This window comes from Lissotriton vulgaris, unplaced genomic scaffold, assembly GCF_964263255.1.
Source record: "Lissotriton vulgaris unplaced genomic scaffold, aLisVul1.2 SCAFFOLD_650, whole genome shotgun sequence".
Taxonomy (NCBI): Eukaryota; Metazoa; Chordata; class Amphibia; order Caudata; family Salamandridae; genus Lissotriton; species Lissotriton vulgaris.
In genome coordinates this window covers 199,066-225,000 of record NW_028245951.1, presented here as the reverse complement: position 1 = coordinate 225,000, position 25,935 = coordinate 199,066, and the positions used below count along the sequence as shown (strand labels likewise).

At 47.3% G+C, this 25,935-nt stretch overlaps 1 protein-coding gene across 2 annotated transcripts in view; it reads right to left on the bottom strand.

Moving 5' to 3' along the window:
* The window catches only part of LOC147666208 (transcription elongation regulator 1-like), a 377,596-nt gene that overhangs the window by 173,199 nt on the left and 178,462 nt on the right, over nt 1-25,935 (bottom strand). For both annotated transcript variants that reach the window (XM_086949207.1, XM_086949208.1), the window contains exon 5: nt 22,029-22,179. In XM_086949207.1, the coding sequence (XP_086805333.1) occupies nt 22,029-22,179 (151 nt within the window). The remainder of the gene's footprint in view (nt 1-22,028; nt 22,180-25,935) is intronic.

Sequence of the window (25,935 nt, the reverse complement as noted above, 5' to 3'; positions counted from 1 at the left end):
AGGTCTGCCGTCCTCTGGAGGTGGCTGACGACAGTCTGGGGCGAGCCCGCCTTCAACAACCAGTCGTTGAGGTAGGGGAAGACTGTAACCCCTAACCCCCGCAGATGAGCTGCGACCACCGCCATCACTTTCGTGAACACCCATGGGGTGCTGGTAAGGCCGAAGGGGAGCACGGTAAACTGAAAGTGCTCGTGGCGTACCGTGATCCGCAGGTAGCGCCGGCAGGACGGGGATGTGGAAATAAGTGTCCTGCAAGTCCAACGCTACCATCCAGTCTCCTGGGTCCAGGGCAGCCAAGTCCTGAGCCAAAGTCAGCATTTTGAACTTCTCCTTCCGGAGGAAGCCGTTGACGTTCCGTAGGTCCAAGATAGGGCGTAGGCCCCCTTTGCCCTTCTTGGGTACCAGAAAGTAGTGGGAGTAGCAACCACATCCTACTTCTGGCCCAGGAACGTGCTCAATGGCCCCCTTGGCCAAGAGGGCCGAAACTTCCTCCTGCAGAAGCCGCAAATGATCCCCCGATACGCGGTGGTGTTGCGGTGGCATGGCTTGAGGAGTCGTCTCGAAGGGGAGAGGGTAGTCCCTTCGGACGATTTGCAGCACCCACCTGTCCGAAGTGACAGTGCGCCAGTGGGAGTGGTCATGGCGAACCCTGCCCCCCACTGGCGTCATATGGTCCAAATAGCACAGACTTGGAGGGTTTTGAGGCGGATGCTGCGGGGGAGGGTGTGGACTGGCATCGCCGTTGTCCCCGACCGCCTCCACAGCGATTTCCACGGCCGCCACCGCGCTGGATAGTAGTCTGCAGTGCGTGGCTTGCAGCACTTGTGGGGGCGCCCCTTCCTTGGCCGCGAAAGGCACCCGTTTGCTGGCGGACCGAGAGGCCCAAGGATTTGGCCGTAGCCCTGGAGTCCTTAAAGCGCTCAAGCGCATGGTCTGCCTTGTCGCCAAACAGGCGACTGCCATCAAATTTGGCATGTCCATCAGTGTATTTTGGACATCGGCCAAAAGTTGGCGGACCTCAACCAGGCGTGGCTACGAATCGCCACCGTCGTTGCCATCGCTCTGCCTAGTGAGTCGGTGGTATTCAGCCCACACCGGATAGAATATTTTGCTGCATCCCGGCCTTCCACAAGGGCTTGGCCGAGTTTGGCCTGTACCTCCAACGGACACTCTGGCAGCAACTCTGTGACCGTGTACCACAGAGAGTGGGTGTAGCGGCCCAAGAGGCATGCGGTGTTGGAAGACTGCAGTCCCAGACTAAGGGATGAGAATACCTTCCTGCTGAACTGCTCATACCTCTTGGATTCCCTGTCCGGCGGAGCCGACGGGAATGTGGTCTGGGAATTGGAAGCCTGGCTAACCAGACTGTCGGGGTGGGGTGGGTGGACAGGAAACATGGGTTGCCCGGGGCCGGGCGGTGGCGTCTGACCACGTTCCTATCTACGGGCGAACCCGTAGCGGGCCTGGACCAAGTGCCCAAAAGAACGTCGGTCAAGGCCTCATTAAACGGCAGCAGAGACTCGGCCGAGCTTGACTGCGGTTTAAGGACCTTAGTGAGGAGATTAGTCCTCACGGCCGCGACGGGGAGCTCAAGGCCCAAGGCCTTGGCTGCCCTCATCAACACCACACTGTAGGTTGCCCCCTCCTCCGTAGCCATGGTAGGAGGCGAGACAAAGCCAGTGTCTGGTGAGGTGTCCAGACCACTGGCATCCCCCAAGTCCACCTGTCCAGTCCTCTTGAGACTGACACTCTCGGGTCAGAGGGTCCCCCGACCCCTCCCAATACTCCTCTTCACCCATCCACTGATAATCAGGGTTGTCAAACGATGAGGCCGGTTCATAGAAGCTTAACTCCCCAAGCGGCGCCGAGAGCGCCGCCCAGCGGCACCGTTCCGACTCCGGAGCGAGGGGGGCATCGGGGACGGCGCCGCCCGAGGACGGCGCCAGAGGTGACACCTTAGGGACCGGCGCCGGTGAGGTCGTTAGGTTAACCGGCGACGACCCAGATCCCGAAGCGGATCCAGTGGGGCCCTGCGGCGCCGGGCCCGAAGGCGCCGGCGGCGTCGAAGCCCCCAACCCGCTAGGGGCCCCAGACGGGTCCGCTGGGCCCGAAGGCGCCACGGAACCAGTCGGGGAAGAGAGGTTCCTCATGGTCATGAGGAAGCGCTCGATCTCCCCCGACATCGCGTCCTGCCCAGGGACTGGAGGGTGTGGAGCAGGCCGCGACGCCTGCGACTCTGACGGAGCCGCGTGGGCGGTGTCACCCGAACCCCCCCGGCCGCGTCGCACGAGAGTCGGGGGGCGGATTCAGAAGAGCGATGACGTCTCTTCGACTTCTTGTGCTTACCTGACGACGACTTCGACCCGGAGGAGTGATGCAGACTCTCGGAGCTGTGATGGCTCCGACCCCGCGACCTGTCCCTCGACCTCCTGGGGGACCGGGACCTCTCGTGGCGCGGGTCCGACTGCCGGAGTTCGAGCCGCTTGCGGGACCGCTCCCGCTTAGCTTAGTCAGGGCCCGGCAGTCGGGGCAGGCCTTGTCGTGGTAGACGCCGAGACAGTGGAGACACAGACGGTCAGGGTCGGTCACAGACATCAGTCGGTCGCAATCCTCACAAGGTTTGAAACCAGGCATCCCTATCGGCACCGTCCGGAGTCGCAAGACTCAAGAAAAATGATCAAAAGGGATCAAAAAAGTCTAGTCAAAAAGTGACTAAGGTACTACTTTTTCCAGATCTGCGCTGGTGGCGCGGAAAAAAGAAGAACTGACGTCAGCACGCGGAGGCGGCGTCTAAGTACTCCGACGACGTCACCACGGCGCCCACGACGACAGACACAGAGCAGCAGACGACGCCTACCGACGCGCGCAAGGGTACTGCTATGCAAAAAAATCTGGATCCAGTCTGACGCCTGGGGATATTCTAAGGTAAGGAATCTATCACTAACGTGTCTCTTTCAGATACTGGTATTACTTCTTGAAGGGTGACCATGTGGAAGTGTTCAGCCAGGATGTAGTGATTTAGGGGGTCTTAGTTAGATAATGGGTCGAAGTGAACCGTGCTTTTTGGGAAAAAGTAAGTATAGTGAATATACTCCTGTTCCTTGATGTTGAAGTTGGACTGGCTCTATGGCTCCTTTGATTAAGAGAGCTGTTTGAGCAGAGCTTGGTGTTGTATGGAAAGTTTGTGCCTGTGGTGTGTAATATTTGGAGGAGTAGTGATGTGCTCCAGACAGTAACTATGTTGGATAATGTTCAACACCCATTGATCTGTGGTAATGGATTTCCATTTTGGGAAGAAGTTTTGTAGACGTCCTTCGACAGTTGTTTGATGGTTGAGGGGAAATGTTGAGGAAGTCATTGTTTGGCTGTAGTATTTGTGGTACAAGTAGAATTTCTGAGTCTGTGGCCTTTGAAATTATTACTGCTGTATGTGACCCTGTAGAAGCCTCTGGAGGTGGATGACTGGCCTTAGTTTTTATATGAAGAACCTGAGAGTTCTGTAGATGCAGATCTGGCTCCCGGTTTGAAGGAGTGGCGACAAAAGGACCTACAATAGAGTAGTTTGGAAGGCATCCATAGACTTAGCGACATCAGAGTCCGTTTTCATTTTATTGAGGACCGCCTGCTGGACTTTAAAATTGGAGACATGAATCTAAGCCCGTCTACCCTGTAGAATGCTTGTATTTATGCCTCTAGATGCAGTTTCAGCAGAGTCTAGTTCAAATTTGATGGAATTATTGGTAATTTGCTTTCTTTCATGGACTAATTCATACCTACGCTTTTTACATTCCTCTGGGAGATGCTGGCGGAGCCTCTCCATCTCAACCCAGTGGGCTCTGTCATAGCATGCTAGAAAGGTTTGACTGTTGGCAATTTGTTAATGATTAGCAGACTGGGCTGCAACCCATTTTCCTGTTTGTCGTGGGGGGGGGGGGGGGGGGGGGGTTCCAAGTTGTTTGGGATTTAGCTCTCTTTCTAGCATTGGCTACTACCGAGCCGGGGGTTAACTGTCCTTTAATGCAAACTGGGTCAGATGGTGGCATCGTGTATTTTTTTGGGTGGCGTGATCATTCCTGCTCACACTAGATCTTTAAAGATCTCATCAGTGTGAAGTAGCAATTCGTTAAGCATTGGTAAGTATTGGTACTCTCGTTGTGCAGTAGTGAGGGTCTCAAAGAGGAAATCATCCTTGATAGGATCTTTGTGTAAGGGTACCTGATGGTATGCTGCAACCCTGCCTTTCAAGCCTTGATAAGCTGGAGCATCATCTGGTGGGGATGGGAGTGTGGGGCAGAAGTCTGGGTCTGTATCCCCTTGTGGGTCTATGTCATAAGTGTCCCATGGGCCCTCAGGATTTGTGTCCTCTTTAATGTCATTATTATCCCTGATGGGTGAATGTGTGTGATGAGGTGAAAATGTTGCCATCCTCAGACTGTTGTGATGAAGCAGTTGGCAAAGTCGAAGGTGGTGATGGCGGAGTTGGAGAAGTAGGGACAGGAACATGTAAACGGCTAGTGAGCATGTCTTTTTTTCTTCCTCTTGAAGGGCTAAATAATAGCGTCAATAGCCTCTTTGAAAGACAATTGTCTTTTAGAGGCTAGAGGCGTTGCTGGCTGAAGAATCATTTTCTTTGTTCCGGGCTAAATCTAATGTTTTTTGCCTCAATCGAGCCGCTCATGCATAGTTTCGAGGATAGGATTTGTTGAAGTGGAGGCCCCTGCTGTAGGTCAATATTTCGGCACAGAGGGCGGGCGCCTGAATAGGTGTGTCCGTGCGCACCATGGCTTTTGTGCAGTAGCAGCCTGTGAGAAATGTCATCAGTCGGAGTGGATTTCTCTGGCTTTGGATAAAGGGCAGGTGTACTCCAGTCTGACACTTTTCACAAGAGTCCAGGCTGATTAGATCTTGCTCCGTTTCCGACTCAGATCTGGAGTCGTGGATGGAGACGGACTCCTGTTCAGCTGAGGAGGCTGCTGCTGCTTCCTTCTCCGGGGGCCAAAGATGTTGGGTGTGTCGTCTGAGTGCCGGCGCAGCATTTCTAGTCACTGCGCACATCAGTCCTGAAGGTTTTTCTTAGACCGGAATGACCTGCACGCCTCACAGGTACCTCCCAGATATTCGGGCGAGAGGCATAAGTTTCAGACCGAGTGTTGGTCAGTAGGGTGTTTCGAATGGCACTTCCATCAGCAGCTCATTTTTGGTTAGAGCTGTTTGATGTGATAAGTGCCCAGTCAGGCGTGGCCCGTAGGCTGTTGAGGTGAGCCAGTCAATGGACGTGATGCGCAAAATTGTTCGTTTGCTAGGGACGCAGGGGTGACTAGGCCATTAAGACAATAACACTGTATTGTGGGGGATCTACTGGTGAACCGAAGGGAGCCAGAGACTATCTTGAACGAGAGAGCGAGCACATCCGAACCAGTCGGCGGAAAAAAAACTAAAAAGAGAGTCAATGCCCATGCACAGTACCACCAAAAGGAGGAGTCACACAGGCGTGTGACTCAAAAAACGTCTTTAAACAAACAACTTTCATTCATAAGAGTCCAACACTAGATGGTGGACTTCTGCTAAGCTTGCATATTTACATCCACACATGCCTTGAACATTCATTTTCCTGTGATGTGTATTAAAACAAACAAATTAATGGGCCTATTCGGAGTACACCATTCTGGAAAAAACACCTAAATGTTCTATAAAAATCATCAAGGTTTTTCTGGTTTAATTTACAAATGTTATTACAAGAATGTGAACACTACGATTAGAAAGTGGATTCAGAAAGGGAAATACTGTATTCCTTTAGGACTTCTACAGAAAATAAATTCACTAACAAACTTCGTGCAAATTACTTTTGTGAACAGTCCTAGTGACATCAGGAAATTATGCACGTAGTAAAACAAAATACAGATAGCTTTGCAAGCACATTGTGGCTCTTTGAACAGACGTGTTCTACCATCACGGTGAGACACTAACAATATTTGGTTAAGCAAATGTCTGGTTAAAAATGAAAAGCAGGAATTCGAAATGCAAGAAACTACAGAAAAAGGCATTGGCTGACCCAGGACAGCATTACTTATCACAACGCTTGATACAAAAGTGAAACTGCTCCCCAAAAAAAGGGAGCATACTTTGAGGAAGATTGGCACAGTGAAAATCACTTAAGATTTTGTTGTTTGTCGATAACAGGGTATTACGTGGTGAAACATCTCCTAAACTTTTCATATTCGTTATGTGCAGATTCTCAGAACGTGCCCACTGAACATTTTAAAACAAAAGAATATTGTCATCTTTCATTATTACTACAAACAGGTTTAGAAAAACAGTTGCTTATTTTTAAAGCACTTTTTCAGTAACAAAACTCCTAGTTAAAACGTTAAGGTCTGCGAAGGTAAAGAACGTCACATTTCCTTTTTTCTGTGCCAAAAATTAAAGTAACTGACTTTTTTTTTTAATTAAGGCAAATGAATTTCAGGAACCTAGCATAATCCTAGTACACACAAAGCAGGGTCAACGAAGAGGAAACCTAATCAGCTCCTCAGCATACTGAAGATATCAGGCAGTCGCAAAGCCAAAAAACCTGAACAGATGCACAAGTTACTTACTTGTGTAACAATATATCTGTAAGAGACATTAGATAGTGATAGATTCCTTACCTTAGAATATCCCCAGGCGTCAGGCTGGATCTGGAAAGTTTTCTGCTTAGCAGTACCTCTGCGCGCCACTATGTGGCGTCCTGCGGCTCCACGTCAGTCACTGGCATCGTAGGCCTCAAGATGACGTCACAGAGAGTACTTAGGCGCCACCCATGCGCGGACTTCACTTTTGTACACAACTACTCCGCGCCGAAACACAGAGCCATGCAAGAGACTGACAATTGGTGCATAAAAATAGGGCCCTAAAAGGGATGACCTTAACCCTAGTAATCAGCTCGCAGAACGGGGAGGATGGGCAGGGCGGTAAGGAATCTATCACTAACTAATGTCTCTTACAGATATATCATTACACAAGTAACTTGTGCATCTGAAAGAGACACGTTAGTGATAGATTCCTTATCTTAGATTAGATGTCTCAGCAATACCAACCCCGGTGGTGGGTCTGCGAACCAGATTACACCAGAAAGTCACGGAGCACAGAACGGCCCAAAAAGCTTTCTCTCCGGACCGGACTGTCAAGGCAGTAGTGCTTGGTAAACGTGTGCAGCGAGGCCCACGTAGCTGCCTGACAAATGTCCTGCAAGGGAATGCCACATCCCAAGGCAGTAATGGCTGTAATTGCTCTGGTCGAATGGGCACACAGCCCCACAGGAGGCTCCTTCTTGGAAAAGGAATAACATGCTTTGATGCACAGAACGACCCACCGGGAGATGGTCCGTTTATGCACCGCCTGACCTTTCTTGGCAACCACTTAGCCAACAAAGAGCTGATCATCCACCTGGAACTGCTGTGTACACTGCAGATAGAATGCGAACGCACGTTTTGGGTCCAGGCGGTGGAGCCTCTCCTCTTCCCTTGAAAGATGCGGAGGTGGAAAGAAGGTGGGCAAAGTGATGGTCTGCCTGATGTGGAAGGGCGTGACAACTTTTGGCAAGAAAGAAGGACGGGTCCTTAAAACCACCTTTTCCGGATGAACAAAAAGGAAAGGAAGTTTGTAAGAAAGAGTCTGAAGATCACTCACTCTTCTGGCAGAGGTGATAGCAACCAGGAAAGCCGTCTTTAGAGTGAGAAGACGCAAGAGACAGTTATGAAGGGGATCAAAAGGAGCGCACATCAGAAAAGTCAAGGCAAGGTTCAAGTCCCACTGAGGCATTATAGAGGGCACGGGAGGAAAAGTGTGCATAATGCCTTTAAGGAAACGGTTAACAACCGGAGACTTAAAAAGAGAAGGCTGATCTGGAAGCGGTGGAAAGGCAGAGATGGCCGAAGGATAACCTTGATAGTGCCCTGAGCAGAGCCCTGCTGGGCCAAGGAACAGAAGAACCTCAGAAAGAGGGGCAGAAAGTGGATCCACAGTCTTTGCTGTGCACCATGCCACAAATCTGTTCCACCTACAGGTGTATACCATTTTGTTGGAGGGATGCCTGGATGGCAGGATGAGATCACAGACTTCAGTAGGAAGATCGAAAGGCGTCAACTGTCGCCGCTCAATTTCCAAGCATGGAGGTGGAAGCTGGACAGGTTCGGGTGGAGGACCGTCCCCTGTTGCTGTGACAAAAGATCCTCCCAAAGAGGCAGACGGATCGGGGGATCGATGCTCAAACTGAGTAGCTAGGGATACCAATCTATTCGAGCCCAGTCCGGAGCCAGAAGAATGACTCGGGCCCAGTCGCTTATCTTCTTCAGCACTCTGGGCAGAAGTGGTATAGGCAGAAAGGTGTACAACAGACCGCAGCTCCACTCGTGCCGAAAAGCGTCGCCGAGCAAGTGCCGCCTGGGAAATTCCAACACGCAGAACTGATGACGTGTGTTCTCTTCGGTGGCGAATAGAGCTAACCAAGGCTCTCCACACTGCTGAAAGAGACCTTGCGCCATGCCCGAGTGATCCATCCAGCACCGGCGGCTTCGTTCGTCTGCCCTGACGTTCAGAGAACCTGCCAGGTGTTGCTCCACCAAGGTAATGCCTTGACGTTCCAGTCAAGTCCAGAGGCGCAGAGCCTCCCGACATAGGGTCCAGGACCCCACCACGCCCTGTTTGTTGCAATACCACACGGCGGTGCTGTTGTCCGTGAACACCTGCACCACACGTCCCCGGACAGAAGGAAGGAATGCCTTCAGTGCAAGCCGGATCACCTGCAGCTCCAGAAGGTTGATATGATATGGAGCCGGAACTCCCCCAGAGGCCTCTGATCTCTGCCTACCCCATGTGGCCTCCCCATCCCAGGAGGGACGCAGCTGTCACCACTGTGTGCTCTGGTTGGGGATGGGAGAGGGGTCTGCCACTGACCCAATCGCGATTCGCGAGCCACCACTGTAACTGTTGTGCAGCGCCCTCCGAGATCTGGACGTGATCGGACAGGTTGCCCAGATGCTGTGCCCACTGGAACTTCAGGTTCCACTGCAAAGCCTGCATATGCCACCTTGTATGTGTCACTAGCAGGATGCAGGAGGCCATCAGGCCCAGAAGCCGGAGGGTCATCCTGACTGAAACCCGGGATAGAGGCTGAAAGAGCAGAATCATTGCCTGAAGATCCCGGACTCGCTGCTCGGGAGGAAAAACCCGAAACAGTGTTGAATCCAGAACCGCTCTGATGTAGGGGAGCGTCTGAGAAATACTCAGGTGTGACTTCGGCACGTTGATGGAGAACCCCAGCAAATGCAGGAGGTCGCCGTAGTCTGGAGGTGGGCGACGACTGTCTGGGGCTAGCCCGCCTTTACCAGCCAGTCGTCGAGGTAGGGGAAGACTGACACCCCTGACATGCGCAGATGGGTTGCGACCACCGCCATCACCTTTGTGAACACCTGAGGGGCACTGGTAAGGCTGAAGGGGAGGACGGCAAACTGAAAATGCTCCTGGCCTACCGTGAACCGCAGGTAGCGCCGGTGGCCCGGCAGGACGGGAATGTGAAAATAGGCGTCGTGCAAGTCCAACGCCACCATCCAGTCTCCAAGGTCCAGGGCAGCTAGGACCTGAGCCAGAGTTAGCATCTTGAACTAATCCTTCCGGAGGAAGCAATTTACGTCCCGGAGGTCCAAGATGGGGCGCAGGCCCCCTTGTCCTTCTTGGGGACCTTTAAGAAGTGGGAATAACAACCACTCCCTACTTGCTGACCGGGAACGCGATCGATGGCCCCCTTGGCCAAGAGCCGTGACTTATTGACAGAGAAGAGCCAAATGATCCCCCGACATGCAGTGGTACCGAGGTGGCATGCCTGGAGGGAAGGACAGAAAGGGGAGCGAGTAACCTTGGCTGATTATCTGCAGCACCCACTTGTCCGATGTAATGTTGTGCCAGTGCTGGAGGTGGTGGCGGACCCTGCCACCCAACTGCGTGCGGTGCTCCCTGAAGCTCGGATTAGGAAGGCTTAGAGGCAGAAGCAGCGGGGGTGGAGGTGGACTGACCCGCTCGCTGGTTACCGGACCCGCCCCTGCGGAAGCCACATTCGCTGGGGCTGGTCCTGCACAGGCTTACCGGAAGGGCGTGCTTGGGTGGTCTTACCCTGGCCCCGAAAGGAACGAAACCCAGAAGTGGCAGGGCTCTTGGCCGTGGCCCGCGAGTCTTTAAAGCGCTCCAGGGCATTGTCAGCCGTGTCACCAAAGAGGCGGGAGCCATCAAAGGGCATGTCGATGAGCGAGCTCTGGACATCGGGTGGAAACCTGGTAGACCGCAACCAGGCATGGGGCCGCAACGCCACAGTCATGGAAATCGGTATGCCCAACAAATCAGCGGTGTGCAGACCACACCTGATGGCAAACTTCGCCGCATCCTTGCCCTCCGCAATTGCTTGGGAAAGGACAGCCTGGACCTCCTCAGAGCACTGAGGCAGGACCTCTGCCACTGAATCCCACACTGTGTGGGAGTAACGGCCCAATAAGCTGGTGGTATTAACCAACCTCAACCCCAAACTGCCAGAGGAGAACAACCTCTTGCCATATTGGTCCAGCCCCGTAGAATCCTTATGTGGCGGAGCCGAGGGAAAGGCACTCTGCGATGTTGAGGCCTGAATGACCAGGCTCTCAGGTGTGGTTGAGTGGACAAGAAGGCGGTATCACCAGGCGCCGGGCGATGAAGCCTAGCGACGTTCTTATCCACCGGCGCTCCCGTGACCAGCCGCAACCATGTACCCAAGAGAACTTCAGTAAGGGCCTCATTGAAAGGGAGCAGCGGCTCAGATGACGTAGACGCCGTCTGGAGCACCTCCGTAAGGAGGCTGGTCTTAGAGGCCACCGTAGGGAGGTCGAGATGGAGAGCCTCCGCGGATCGACATAGCACCATAGTATAGGAAGCTCCTTCCTCCATAGTAGGCGGAGGTGAGGCAAACCCCGGGTCAGAAGACACATCAAGTTCACCCACATCTGGAAGATCATCCACCCAATCCTGCTCGGAGTCAAACTGCTGCGCAAGGGGGTCCTCAGAGCCATCCCAATCCTCATCCGCTCTGGAGTAGAAGGAGCCGGCCGCGGCGGCAAGGCTGGAGCGGGGGAGGGGGAGGGGGAAAGCGGCGTCGGGAGCGGCGCCTGACGGGGGTCGAACCGGAGCCGCATCCCAATGCGGATCCCAGGCCAGAACAAAATGGTACGGGAACCATTAGCCCTGCACCTTGTGGCACCGGAGCCGAGGGCGCTGAATCCAGTGGCTCCGAGGCTGGCGCCAGAGGCCGTGCCGCCGGGCCAAAAGGATCTGGACACGGGCCCACGGGGCCCGCAGGTGCCCCGGAGGGGCCTAAACAGGCGGTCCATGGCAGCAAGAAACTCTTGCACCTGTTCGGGAGTCGCCGACGGACCGGGGTATACCAAGTAGGCTGCGGGACTCCCAGGCTCAGAGGAGAAGCAGGGGCGGATCCCCTGTCCTTCACGTCCGCCTCAGGGGAGCGACGGGGGAACGTGGGCGAATGAACGCGCTTCTTCGATTTCTTATTATAGCGTCGCTTACCGGAATCTGAAGGGGAAGACTTAGAGTCCGAGGAGCGACGGCTCCGGTCCCGCGAACGGCCCCTAAACCAGGAGCAGCGGTGAGAGGAGTGCTGGACCTCCAGCAACTTCCGGCACCGCTCCCATAAAGCCTTCGGGGCCATGGCACGGCAGTCCCGACAATCCCGGGAGTCATGTTCATGCTCCAGGCAGTAGAGGCAGACATCATGGGGGTCCGCCTCAGACTATTACAGTAGCACAACCCACAAGACTTAAAGCCGGGCATCCCTCCATGCACCAGGAGACAAAAGCCTCAAAAAGGTGGTCAAAAAATGACTAAGGTAAGTGCTCAATCCGGATCTGTGCTTTTCGGCACGGGAAAAAAAAAACTGACGTCAGCGCGCATGGGTGGGGCCCGAGTACTCTCCATGACGTCATCTCGGCACCTACGACACCAGTGACTGACGGAGAGCAGCAGGGTGCCACCTACTGGGGCGCAGAGGTACTGCTATGCAGAAAACTTTCCGGATCCAGCCTGACGCCTGGGGATATTCTAAGGTAAGGAATCCATCACTAACGTGTCTCTTTCAGATTGTTAGGTTACGTGAATGACACATCCATGCTTAGAAAAGTTAGTTATCATTAAGTTTTTGTTTTTATAGTTTTTCTATGTTACGGCCTGTATTTTTCAGTGTTTCCGCAACAAGTCTGAAAATGTGTGGTTAATCAGGTTTATATGCTTACGTGCCACAAAATCATACCAGATACTGTTTTTCCAGTGATTACAAAACAATTTGCTATTATAGCAATGCCCTTAGCAAAGCCTGTCTCCTATCCGTCTCTCCAAGAGCCCTGTTTGCCAAAGTCTCCATTTTCCCGATCCCATCTGTCAAAGCCATAGCCCTGATTTTGCGCAGCCACCCGGTTACAAACGCTATTATAGAAATGGTGAGGCAAACTTTTTTGTCTTTAAGGGTACCTGCCTAACACAACCCATAAGCACAGAGTTCACCTTTTAGTCTAATTACTTGTATTATTCCTTATCTTTAGATATATCTTCCTTGAACTATCGGCATCAACCACGTTTAGGATAAAACAATGCCTTCTTCTATATCCACTTCCCTTCCACATACTAGGTATAATTAATTTCATGTATTTTATTCTTAAGGTGATATTTAGCCATGCTTTTTTGTTGCTGGATTCCCACATACTCTGTGCACTAGTATGCACTGTGCTTGGAGATTGCCAAACACCTTTCCGTAGAAACTGCCAGTGGTTCACAAAAGAAGCATGGAATCAAACTGCAGCAATAACTAAACAGGAGGAAACCAGAATCTCAAATGAGAAAGAATATGAGAAACATCATATGGAGTATTCATAAAAATATAAAATTGTTATTGCACCGATGATATTGCTAAAACACTCTATATACTTTATTTATTGCAGCTATCTATGGGCAGCAGATTTATTGTTTAAATAGTGTAAAATGGCTTGCTCATTTACTGTGCCTGAGAACTGTTGCGGAAAATGGTAGCACTATCTTGCCTTAAAAGGCAGTGCTACATTCATATCGTACAAAATGAATGTTCCCACTACCTTCTTGTCCATGCTCCTCCTGGGCCTCCCTATGCATGGTCCCAGACTATATGCCCTCTCTGCCTCTATACATGTGTTTCTTTGCGACCCAGTATGCCTTACTGCTCATACACCATGTATTTGCCTTTCCATGACACTTCTTTCCGTCCTGCTTGCGCTCCTTTGGTTTCTCCCAGCTCCCCCATTTCTTCTCCTTTCCAAATGCTTTCTTATCTCGTGTCTCACTTCGCCATTTCCTCCATCACCTGTCTCTTTAGTCCCAGCATTTCCTGTATTCTCTGATGTCTACCTGTTCAAATCCACTAATTGAATCCCTTATGGCTCTAGCAGCTCCCTATGCTTTCTTATACTCCTCCTTGCTGTTCACCCTGTGTTCAATACCTTCACCTCTAGGCGATCCAATCCCTGAACTCCAGTAGGGGCTTCCATCACTCATGTGCCATGGGTGGCTTTGAAGGAACAATGTTAGCTAGGCCAAACCAACTCGCAGGGGCAGATGCACATGCTGCAGTATTGCTTCACCAAGAAGCAGAAACAGTGAGTATGTGACAGGAAATAACGTTGTTAGCATTACTTACAAGTAAGATTGATTCAGGGCATGTGAAACTCATTCCCAATGTGCTCCTAGGTGCGCTATGTGGGCACCACCTTCTTGGATTTCCTACATGCCTTCCCCGAACCCCATCTCCTACTCTCATCTAGCCCTCACAGCTCCCTTGAATCTGGTGGCCTATCAGTCAGTATGTGCAGGGGCACAATTCAATATGTCAAGAAGATTCATTTGAACTCTTCCCAAGCACTAACCCTTTCTCAAAGATCAACCTCTAAATACACTTCATGACTTTGCCCTCTTTACAGTGAGCATGAGTGGTGAACGCAATGGAATTGGACTTTTTGGGGTTAAAACAAAACCCGAAAGTACTAGTTGTGTCAACTTCAGCAGCAATGTAAGGAAGAACATGGAGTCAAAATTATTCTCAAACCTGTAAAATGTTAATTGATAAAATCTCAAAACAGGCTCTATAAAACTGGATCTAAACTATAAAAAGTGTAAACATGCTGGTCTCTCTTGTGCTTTGTTATTAAGGGGTCACTCGGTTTACAAGTCTGAAAAGATTGATAGTGTCACAAAGATCTTCTCAGCACCCTATTTACTAAAACTATGGAGGATTAATAAAACAAATTAAGAGCTGTGACTATATTTTCAGTCAACCTCTAAAGGGCATTGAGTCCTCATACAGAACTCAATGGATCGCTAGTCTCTGGCTTTGAAAACCAACTGAAACAATGCGGACTACTTATGCCTATTGTTGCACACTTATTAGAAATGGCTGAAATTCAATGTATGATATCAAGTCCAAAAGATGCACTGCAGTACAAAAAGGGTTTCGGAGTAGGAGAATAATCTGGAGTGAAAATAAACTGAATATAGATATAATACAAGAGTAAGTGAATACTAAAACTAAACTCAATACAACAATAATCTAATCAAATACCGGTTGTATAAAAGACCATTAGGAACCAAGGACCTGTCTAATTTTCTTAAAGACGAAAACGGCACAGCACCAAGGACACAAACATACTGAGGCAACGTACAAGTTACTAAATCCGGCCCCATCTTCGTGTCTTGACCAATGATGCAAAGAAGGAAAATTGGAGGCGATGATACAGGGATTAAAACATTTGCTTCAACAGTCCAAACAACAAGTTACTTAACTTCAGTAACACTCCTAGTGAATACTTGAACCACAGAATCCACACCTTCGAATATTGCCTAGGCGTCAGACTGGTTCCTCAGATTTATCATAGCAGTGCTCCCCTGCACCGCTAAGTAGTGCCATGAGCCTCGTGTTGGCTCCATACCATCCTGAAAATGATTAAACTAAGCTGCATTTAAGCGCTATGCCTACACATTGACATCAGTTTATCTCTTCCCTGCTCTCAAATGCAGAGCATGAATAACTGGTGGTTACAGTGTGTGGGAGCAATAGCTGCTGCTCCATATGAGTGTTGGGGCTCTGTAAACCCAATTCTGACCAATACAAGTGAGCAGACCGCACTATGTTCAGGCAGAAACAAAAGCATTATTGAAGCGTGTCTGCAGCATTTGGTAACTGTTTAATTAAGACTATCACTAAGCATGTACAGGGAGCACACTTGTATAGACCACCCGTCCTTCATTTGAAAAGCCTACCCTTTCTCCATTCATCCTTAGTAGATGGCCGCAACTCGAATAAATCAGTGACTGCCTGAACATAATGTGTAATGCAGATTTATTACCTCTGACAAATTTCTCAATGTATTTGAGTGTCTAAGCTGTTCCCTGAGAAGGAAACTTACACTTGGGCTGCCTTCAGAGGACCTCTCTGTGTGTGAGATTAGTCAAGCTAACTGCTTTTGGCCTTCTTGAACCTGTCAAGTGACAGTTGCTATACATCTGCTTCATCCAACTTGTGTATGAGGAAGCTTGCAACCTGTGCATATGCGAAACATTCTCTGTGCCTCAAGCTTGCACTTCTGCCTTTGCTGAACCCAATCACTCTGTATAGACTGCACCACTACTAATGCTCTAGCTGTATAGTGTGTAATGCAAGCTTGTGCTGTACCGGATGTGTGCGCATAGCCGAAGCTTGTGCTTTTGTTGCTTACTGTACTTTTTCTATAGCCAAGCTTGCAGCTCTTCCACTGCTATACCTGTCATTTATACGGAGATGAACGTTTACCTCTGCAGTCAGAAAAAATTCAGTTGAGATTTGATGAAAAATTATAACAAATACAACATAAATATTTGAATGATTTCAGGCAGAGACTTAGGACTGATTGGGATGTTCCACTGGAGACTAGCATCCCCTGATCTCTGCATCTGCAGAAACACCTGCCAAGCCCAGCAGTGATGCGTCAGTCACCAATGTCTGCTCCGGGTGCGCATGGAGAGTGGCCTGCCATAGGATAAAGAGATGTTAGCCAACCACCACTGCCTCTTCCGAGAACTGGACGGTGTTGAAAGGGTGGCCTTGCTGATGGACCCAAAGAGACTTAAAGATCAGCTGAAGGGCCTGCTTGTGCCAACAGGTGATGCCAGAAAGGAGGATGCAGGAGGTTAAAGAGTTTCAGAACCAACCTCAACTTGATCAAGGAGCAAGCCTCATACATCAGGATCATAGCCCCAATGTTTTGGACTCTTTGATGCGGAGGGAAATGCCTGACCTCTGACATATCCAGGATCACCCAATTGTTGGAAGACAGAGAGCTAATTAGGTGGGACTTTGGCTCACTTATGGAGAACTCCAGCAATCCCAGGAGTTCTGATGTTGTCTGGAGGTGGTCAATGTCAGACTGTGGCAAGCCTTCGTAGTATGATTTCCGATCTCCAAAAATGAGCGCCAACCATCGCCATCACTTTCGCATACATTCAGCATGACAACCGGTAGCCCTTTTGTAATTTTGTACTGACACCAGTCTACAATGAGCCAATGTCTCGTTGGGATCAGACATAGGCGTCAGCACCGGGTCAATAGGCGTGGATGGTGGGGTCAGTGTGGAAGCCTGCACTGGGGGCTAGTAGTGGGGCAAAAAGGGGCAGATGTTGGGGACAAACCCACCAATGCTAACCAGACTGAGGCCCCTGCAGTTTTCTGGCTCAAGAGGCATACTAGAGGGAGCAGGCAGTGAGCTAAAGAACTACAGGATGGCCTCTTTGAAGGCAATCTGTTACAGGGTCAGTGGTGGTCCTTTTAAACATTGGGTGCATGAAGATCAACTGGGAAGTAACTTTAGTAACTGGCAACCTAAATGGAGAGCAGACAGGGTCAGGTCTCTCTTCGCTTTTTAGGTCTAGCCTAGTGCAGCGCGCATGCGCTGCTCTAGGATATGACCTTTTGGGATCGGTCTGCACTTTTCAGACACTCGTGCATGTGGCGGCATCCACCTTGCGGGAGCGAGCAGCAGCGCGCAAATTAGCGTGGTGGCTTTAATTTTCGTGCGCGCTCAAGCATTCCCAGGGCGTCTCTTCCATTCTGTGAACTCCCCCCACCCCTCCCACTTGTTCGTTTCACGGGCCTGCACTCGCCCGCTGCCGCCACGTACCACAGTGCCTTCCAGATTGCCAACCTGGCGGACTGCGGGGTGTGTGTTCCCTGCAAGCGGCTCATCAACTGCGGCGTCTACAGCAGCTGCTGGAACTGCAAGACGGGACACCAGATCTGCAAGTTTAGGATGTGCGAGGAGCTCAAGAAAAAGCCCGGCACGGCCCTCGGGAGAGGTCAGAGGAGATGAGTACTTCTTCCCCTGCCTGCCCCAGTCCCTGCTCTTGGCAGCTGCCTCTACTACCCCCACCAACCCCCACCCGCAGTGCTTCTTGTCTGGATTCAGGATGCAGTAACCCTTTAATGAGGCCTGCTTCAGGCTGTGAGGCCCTGCACCTTGCCACTGGCTCACCTAAGGAAGTCACCTTTAGTTTTATAAGGGGGAGGAGGGGAGCCCGGCCTTCTGGGGGTGTGTTTGTCTCCGGGGAGACTCCTGACCGGGTCTAACGCCACCAGAATATAATCACTACATCCAACCCAGGATCCTTTTGTGTTGAACCTTCCAGTTTTCTGTGTCCTGTGTTTTTTGTGCCTGTTACTTTTTTTGTCTTTTTTCTGTGTTCATTTCAGCACGTGACACTCACCGGGGTTGGAGCGCTTAAATTATGCGCATTCTGTCTGCTGCCTGACATGATAGGACCATAAACGATAAACACCAATGGAATTGTTTTTTTTTTTTTAAAGAAGAAAAGCCTTGATGTGTGAGGCACCTTTTGTAAAATGAGAACGAGAAAGGTTCCCTGTCATAACGTGTTTTCCTTCCTTCCCCAACGGACCTTTAATCTTGTTTGCTAAGATGAAGCCCCCGGATATAAGAGCTGAGTGCCTGGCACTTTTCATGGTCAATGGCTCAGAACAAACTCCTATCTGGTTCAATCTCGCAGAGATTGCTAATGATTTGGTTCAAAACAGCCACCTGGTCCCCGCGTTTACCTTTGATTAAAAGAATGGCTCACATTAGAGAAATCCATGCTTTTTTTTTCACATTCGCATTTCACTGGCGTTCTGTTGTCATTTTACTTTATTTGATGAGGAGCTAAGTACAGAAATGGTAAGCTGGAGCAGGGCTGAATTGAATCTCATTTCATTGACAAGTGGCGCTATATAACAAGCATTGGCATAGCCAATAGTTCTCGCCTTTGGGACCTCGTAAATATTTAATTAAGCAGCACAATATCCTTGGTGCAACATCAACTGTTGCATGGCTAAAAACGTATAATGTCCCAAAGGCGAGACCTACTGGCTATGCCAATGCTTGTTTGAGATGGACTTGGACTAACCTGAAGAGTTTAAGCGGGAAGTGGAGTGGTCAGATATCAGACAGGCCAGTGACTTGGAAAAGTACCCAAGTAAAGGCTGCAACCACTCTTGTGCTTGGCAGCATACAAGTTTGCCTCCCAGTCTCAAATCGACTTCAGATGCATGGTGCCCACTTATCAGACAACTTATCCGTATCCCCAGCTCAGACACCAAGGAGACATTGTGCGGGTCCATGGCCAGCATCTTTATCCTGAAGTTGCAGCACCGATTGAATCCTGTTGTCTGAGGTGGAAACAAAGTTCTATAGCACACTATATAAAGTGTAGAAGCTGTCTGAAAACAAACATATTAGGGAGAGGTGTTCCAGATTCACACCTAAAGGCGTGGAAAGAAAGGAATGGACATACATGTGCAGGGGTGGTGCTTATACACGCCCCTGCTCTGCACTTCCGAGAAGGCAGGGAGCCATCGCAGACCGGTATAAGGCCAACCAATAGTGCGCAGGAGGACTGCTATGAAAGATCTCGGGATCGTTTGTGCCGCGTGGGATATCGGAGTTAGAAATATCCATCAGAAAGCTAATAAACCATATCACTAATAAAACCACCCAGCTTGTGAATCTATAACTGCTGAAAGTACTGGTACATCTTTGTAAGTACTAAAACACCAGAGAAAGCAAACACAGAATGAAAGAATGAACGTGGAAGGAATTTGCTCCCTAGTCTAAAAAACAAAAAGGAGACAATATCCTGCATAGGACCCAATGAATCATGAGAGTTGTTTTGATGGGAGGCCAACCAATAACCATTCCATGAACCGCCAGTCTTACATTGTACCCTGATGCAACAATTCTTACAGGCAGATAGAGCATTCTTAATAGAAATTGGAGGTTCTCACAAATTGCTACTACAAAGCTTAATCAGCTCTATAGGAGTCAACTTTGAGACAACACGAGTCCACAACAATTACTAGGGGAATGCGAAATTAGGAAAGAATCGGCCCTTCTGTAGCACCATGGATAGAAGAGGTAAATTCAATCCCCCACAATGAGTGAACAGAAACACAGTGCAGGATCATTACTACAACAATGGAGACCAAATCAAGGCACAAAATGCTTAGTTGTATGCATTCAGAAGCAAAACAGTAACTATGAAGGACATGCAGTAAAAACTATAAATATTAACCTCCTGAGAAGCTATGCAGTTAAGTGGCCATTCTCATAATAAATACTAATAAAGATTACTTTTTTGAAGTTGTCATGCACTTAAAAATAAAAGTGTAGCTAAGTCTCCACAAATATGGGAGGATATTAGGTTTTCTTATGGTAAGCCAATTATTCATTGATTATGCAAGAAACTAGTTTCCACCTCTAAACTGAAAATATGCTGCAAAACAGGACCTTGCCACAAACATTTTAATCCACAAATTCCAATTTTGTTAAATGACATGGCAGTCATAACTCAGATTTATCCATGACCAATTAAAGACTACCTGTAATGTTATCAAGCAAATGCCTATACCCTTTTTTTCCTCAGCAGAGGTATTGTGTTTATACAAGAGGTGGAGAACTAGCAGAGGCTAGGTTAGAGTAATTAACAGCGTGAAGAATAGCATAATACCCAAAGATAGTCTGGGAAATAGAAGCTGTGTATAATGCAGCCTTATAGATGCTCAGAAACGCTATTGGATATGCAGAGAGCACACTAAGGAAGAATGAGTCCAGGAGAACAAGTCAGTTAAATGCTTAGAATACTTATGACAATAGAACCAAAGAAACAATACCTAAAATACAAACCATTGCATGTGAGCCCTGAATTCTATAAGGAGGTTTTTTTCCATTTCTTTTGCAAAAAAGGTTACTTTCCTGAATAGATATACCTTAAAAAAGTTTTACATTACAATCTGCCTTCTTAAAATGTAATAAATTCAAAGTTATTTTTATTACTATGGGTAGAAAAAAAGACATGGATACAGAGCATATACAATATTTTTGTTTCATTTACACATCTGAATACAACTCGTTATTTCACAAGAAAACAAATGTAAAGTACCGGAGCTTCGGGATGCTAAAGTCACGACACAGATACACATTCTTTCCTCACTAGGGAATTCCACAGTACTTTGCGCATCAGTGATTGACAGCCATCAGGCTGGACTGATTGACAGGCGGCACAGCACAAAACTGTCAAGCCTAGCCTCTTGTTACAAAACAGAATACATAAAAAGGTTACACAGGTATTTCAAAAGAAAGAATGTTAGTTTTGAATGCAATTAAACATTTACGAATCTTTAACACTTCTTAAATAGTCACAATCAATACCATAAGAAACAACTACATCTTTAAAAAGGCATCACAATTCACAAAGAAGCATAATAATTTGCAGGTCAATATAATTTGTAATCGCCCACACAAAGGTAAGACGAGACCAGGCAGCAGTCAATTATTAAACATATCACATTAAAAAAAATACATCTTTGTTTTTCAGTCATTATGATTTTATTCATTTTAATAACAGGGCGATTTATATTTTAAATGCATACACTCCTTTTTCGAGGGATAGCACAACCTCTATCTCTAGTTTAAGAAGCAATGTCAATGTTTTCAGATTAGTAGGACATCCTCATGTGCTTCTAAAGGTCATGAAATACTACACTATTACGGCTTTTTCCCTGCCTCAAATCACGAGAAAAGAACGTTCAGTTAAGTAGCAGAGTGTTTTGATGGTTACAATATTGATAGAGCTTCCCTCCGAGTCTGCCTTCACAGTGGAGAGCTTGTGCTCCTGACACCTCAGGCAAATGACATTTGAAAGTCATTAATCTTTAATAGACGACCTTTATATCTGAAGAGATGCAATTTATACTGATATGTTTACAGAAAAAGTCTAAAATGGTATTGCTTAATGGGGAAAAGGAGGATAAAAGAGTGCTTTGAAATCCATAAACGATATGTCATACAAAAAAAATTGTCACTGTGCCAACATACCAAGGTAATTCAAAACCAGACGACCTTCAGGTTAAAAATATAAGTTACCATTAGAAAAAAACTTTTTTCAACAAACTTTCTAAGCAAACTGTCTAAGACGATTCACTAGTCTTTCCCTATGATCAGCTCTTGTAACATATACCAACCTGAAAGAGAATGAAGATAAAACTCGGCTACATTTATGGATTACATATTACATACTCTTCCCTGGCATTCTACAACTGAAAGCTATTAACATAAACGGGGACCTGCATTACTGGGATCTTCAAAGAAGCCACTAATGCATGAATAGGAATTGAAAAGGTGATCAAAGATAAACATAGGGTAAAGTTTTAAAAAAATAACTAAAAAACAAAATTGCTTCAGAAGGTAAAAAAAAGTGGGAAATCAACAATTGTCTGAGGTGTTAAGAAAAAGTGGAAAATGGGTCAATCAAGATGTGTAGTGGTAGTCGATATAAACATAACATTAGTAGTTTACCATTTGTGATTCTTGTGCACTACGAAAATGGTGTAACCATTTGAAATTAAAAAAAGCACTTACCTTCTCGCCCCTGGACTTGGAATCTTCCTTCTCTCTTTTCCGAGAACTCATCATAAATTCAGTGAAAAGTGCCTCACGGTCTTTCATTTTTTCAATAGATTTGAATCTGTAGTCTCTGGCATGTTTTGCTGCAAATTCACTGAATGTCGTCCTATGAAGAAATGGCAGTCATACTTTATTAGGAGCTTTCCCAGAATCCACAAAGTCCAAGCAAGGACATCTTAAAATAATTATCTAATCAATACATTTCAGAGATTGACATTATGCACATCTATAGCCATGAAGATCACTTCAATTAGTGAGTTTGAAAATATTTCAGTAAACGCGAAACAATGATTATTAGTGTAGGTGACAGTAACTGAACGTACCACTATTGTACCAGTAACCAATACAAAGGCTAGAGTGATCAGCAGAAAAGACCTTTGTAAAGGGGGAAAGGAGACGTGAATCAGGATATCATGGCAGCAGGGAACAACTGAACCACCCTATTCCATCTGAGGTCTGGTATCAGAACAGGAGGCCAATAAATAACCAATTTCGTCATAACTGATCATCAATGTAATTTTACAAATGATAGCAGCAGGCTTAAAAGAAAAGTAAACAAGACCTTCTCGAGTTAGGAATGACTGAGTAGCTGCAATTACTCTACTCTCACAGGCTAGTTCTACTGTTCCCAGCAAATGGGCAGACTCCCCAAAATGAGGATGAAAAGAATATTTTTTTCCATGCCCTCAGATGAGTGTGGCTGATCAGATTGCTTTCGCACTGGAAGTAGCTTTTACACTGGTCAAATGAGCTCTAAGGACCAAGGGAGGACATTTTCTGGCCAAGGCATAACTCACTGATGCAAAGACAATCCACCACATTTTTGGACTGCCTTTCCTTTTTTACACACCAGCAAATCAAACAATCTGCAACACAATCCTCCTCCACTATCGGTGTAAAAAAGCCTGACGAGAGTCCAACTGGGAAAGCCCTCCCTCCTCTCTAGACCGATGCGGTGTACAGGGGAAAAATGCATTATGGACTGGCTCTTATCAGGGAAAATGGAAGAAAATGAAAGCTCAACTGACAAGGTCGGCAGCTCACTGATGCAATGCACAGAAGTAACTGCAATCAGAAATATGATCTGGATCTATACTTCGGAACACCAGACCCTCCAAACCCAGTGTGGGTATGAAAATGAGCTGTGCTTGTCCTGCGCGATTTTCTTTACCACTTGTAGTATCAGGGGCATAAATGGAAATGCGTACAGGAGAACGGAGTACTACTGAAAGCAGAACCAGTCTCTTAGGAGACTTTTTCAAGGAAAACTCTAGAACACACACAACACAAAGTGCGGAACACTTTCGAAGGTAGCAAAAAGATCTATTAAGGGTGTGCTCCAGAGGGCAAAAGCACCCACTGCCACCTGTGTGTAAACACCACTGATGGTCGGTAAAACAATACTAGCTGAGCTAATCTCCTTTGATATTGAGGGATCCTACAACATTATTCACAGTCTTGGAGATCCGTCGACATTCCAGCCAACACCATAACCTAAGTCTTCAGACAGAACATGTGCCCCCCCCCCCCCCCTCCCCACCCTACTCGGCCCTACTCGTTGCAGTACCACATGGCAGTTGTGTTGTATGTAACATCCTGTATCAAACTACAAGATGGAAAGTATGAAGGCCTTCACAGTCCGCGGCACACAGTTCTAGCAGATTTATGTGGAAATCTTGACCCACTAGAGACCTTTGATCCCTATATCTTCCTGGTGGCCTCCCCAATTGAGATGCGATGCATTAGTCAACATGATTCCTGGAGGGGGTATGGAAAATGGCCTGGAAAGTGTGTAGATTGTATTTGGATGCCTAAATATAAATCCCCAGAGTGGACAACAACATATTTTCTGTAGGTGGTCGAAGACTGAGGCAAGCTGGCCATCAATAACTATTTATAAAGTTACAAGAATACGTGTAGTCTAGACCTGCGAAGAAGGGCCACAACCACAATCTTTGTGGAGACCCGAGTAGCCAATGTAATGCCGAAAGACAAGATAGTAAAATGGAACTTGTCTGATCCCACTACAAACCGATACCTCCTTGTGGGACTGCAGGACCTCCAGATGGATAAGCCTCGCTTATGGAACACTGATGTTTCTTGAGCCTGTTTAGGGTGATGTTTTTCTGTACAGTTTAAATGTGCATTTTAACAGAAGAATATGCCATGTCAGTCTCAAATCACACATTTACATCAAGGAGAAAGAAGCTCTAGCCTCATCTTATCTGCTCATGTAAAACCGCTATGGTAAATTGTTAGGAAATAATTTGCATTCTCTAGCTCAGAAGGGTAGAAACCAACAACTTCTTTGAGTGCCAGGAACATTGGCTGATGCACTGGGCTTACAATTTGAAGCTCATATACTCAAGCGTAGGAAAGCTTATGCAACTTAAATTAACATTGGCAGGTCTGTGCTGGTTCAGAAGCAGAGATGAAATCCATTTGCTCACACTTTTGTTACATTTTCCATGATCTACTGCAAGCATATTCACTGGATTTAGTTTTGGAACTCGTTCAAGTGTGACAGAACAAAATCTAGATTAGGGCATAGTTTGAACTTCACTGCCACCATAGTTGACAAGAATTTATTTACAATGACACGGATGCAGGTTCAACAAGTAATGAGTAAGTCATACAGGACCAAATGTAAATAGTGCTGGTATGGCTCACTGCAAACTACGTTTGTGAGTCAGATAAAAGTAGTCAAACTGATCAGCAGAATATGAGGAAAATATTGACTTGTTCAAGTATTTCCAAATCAGGAGGCAATATAGGCAGAGAACCATTTCTGTTCATTTTGGTCTCAACACCAAAGGTATTGTCTTAAAAAAAATCAGATCTTTTTATTTCTTTTTGAAAAGGGGAGGAGTCGTGCATTACAAAGGATGGTTTTTCGTGGGAAGGATGGGATAGATGGAGCAACACCAGGAATGGAGCAAGCACTCCCTGTTTCCATAAACCAAGCATCACCAGGGCTTCCTCAATCGTGCGGAAAACTACTAGGAACTGACATTACCGTACATGGTCAAACCACAAAGTCTGAATCAAAGTGTGTAAAGTTTGGGAATCAGGGGTATTGGTTGGTGGGTTGAGTTTGGGGTGGGGAGGGGTTTCAGGGTAGAATACAAATTCTGGGATGCAAGATGTGCTGTTTTCACAAAGCAGTGTATTTACGCTTGAAAGGAGACTGAACATATTGAACATAAAATTGGATTGCTTTGGTTTATAAAAATGCAAACATAGGTCCCTGGCACCTAAGAATCATTCCCCTGTATGTGGCTCCGCAAGGAATAACACTAAAAGAAAAACTTAAATAAAATGTTTCCTTTATGCCAATAGTACACTCAAATCAGGTGAAAAATATTTGGAATAGTGTGAGTGAATAACTTCATGAAAGCAGAGCAGGCAAATGAAAACTGAAACACTGCCTCCTGAATGAAACAACACAAACAGGAGAAGGATTGAGGTCTCCCAGGTACTGATTATAAAGGACATGGATCGATAGATAGAATGGTCAAATCGGAAACAGGAACTCTTGATCAAGCATTTGGAACACATTTCCAATGACCTCCAAGACTTTGTGGGACCATAACATGGTTCCCCCATCTTAACATCTTAAATAAAAATCTTAGAAACTGAGATAAACGATTTCCTGTAAGAGGTGTGTTAAATTGTCATGCGACAGTGGCCTGGACAACATGCTTATACTACTGGGTAGTCCAGTTGACTAACACATTATTTGCTTTTTGGCCCTATGGATGACCCAATATTGTGTTTGGAACTGCATTTATTTGAGGGCCCAGACTGATATATTTATTCATATATTCATTCTCCCTCTCAATCAATATCTCTCGACCCAGGC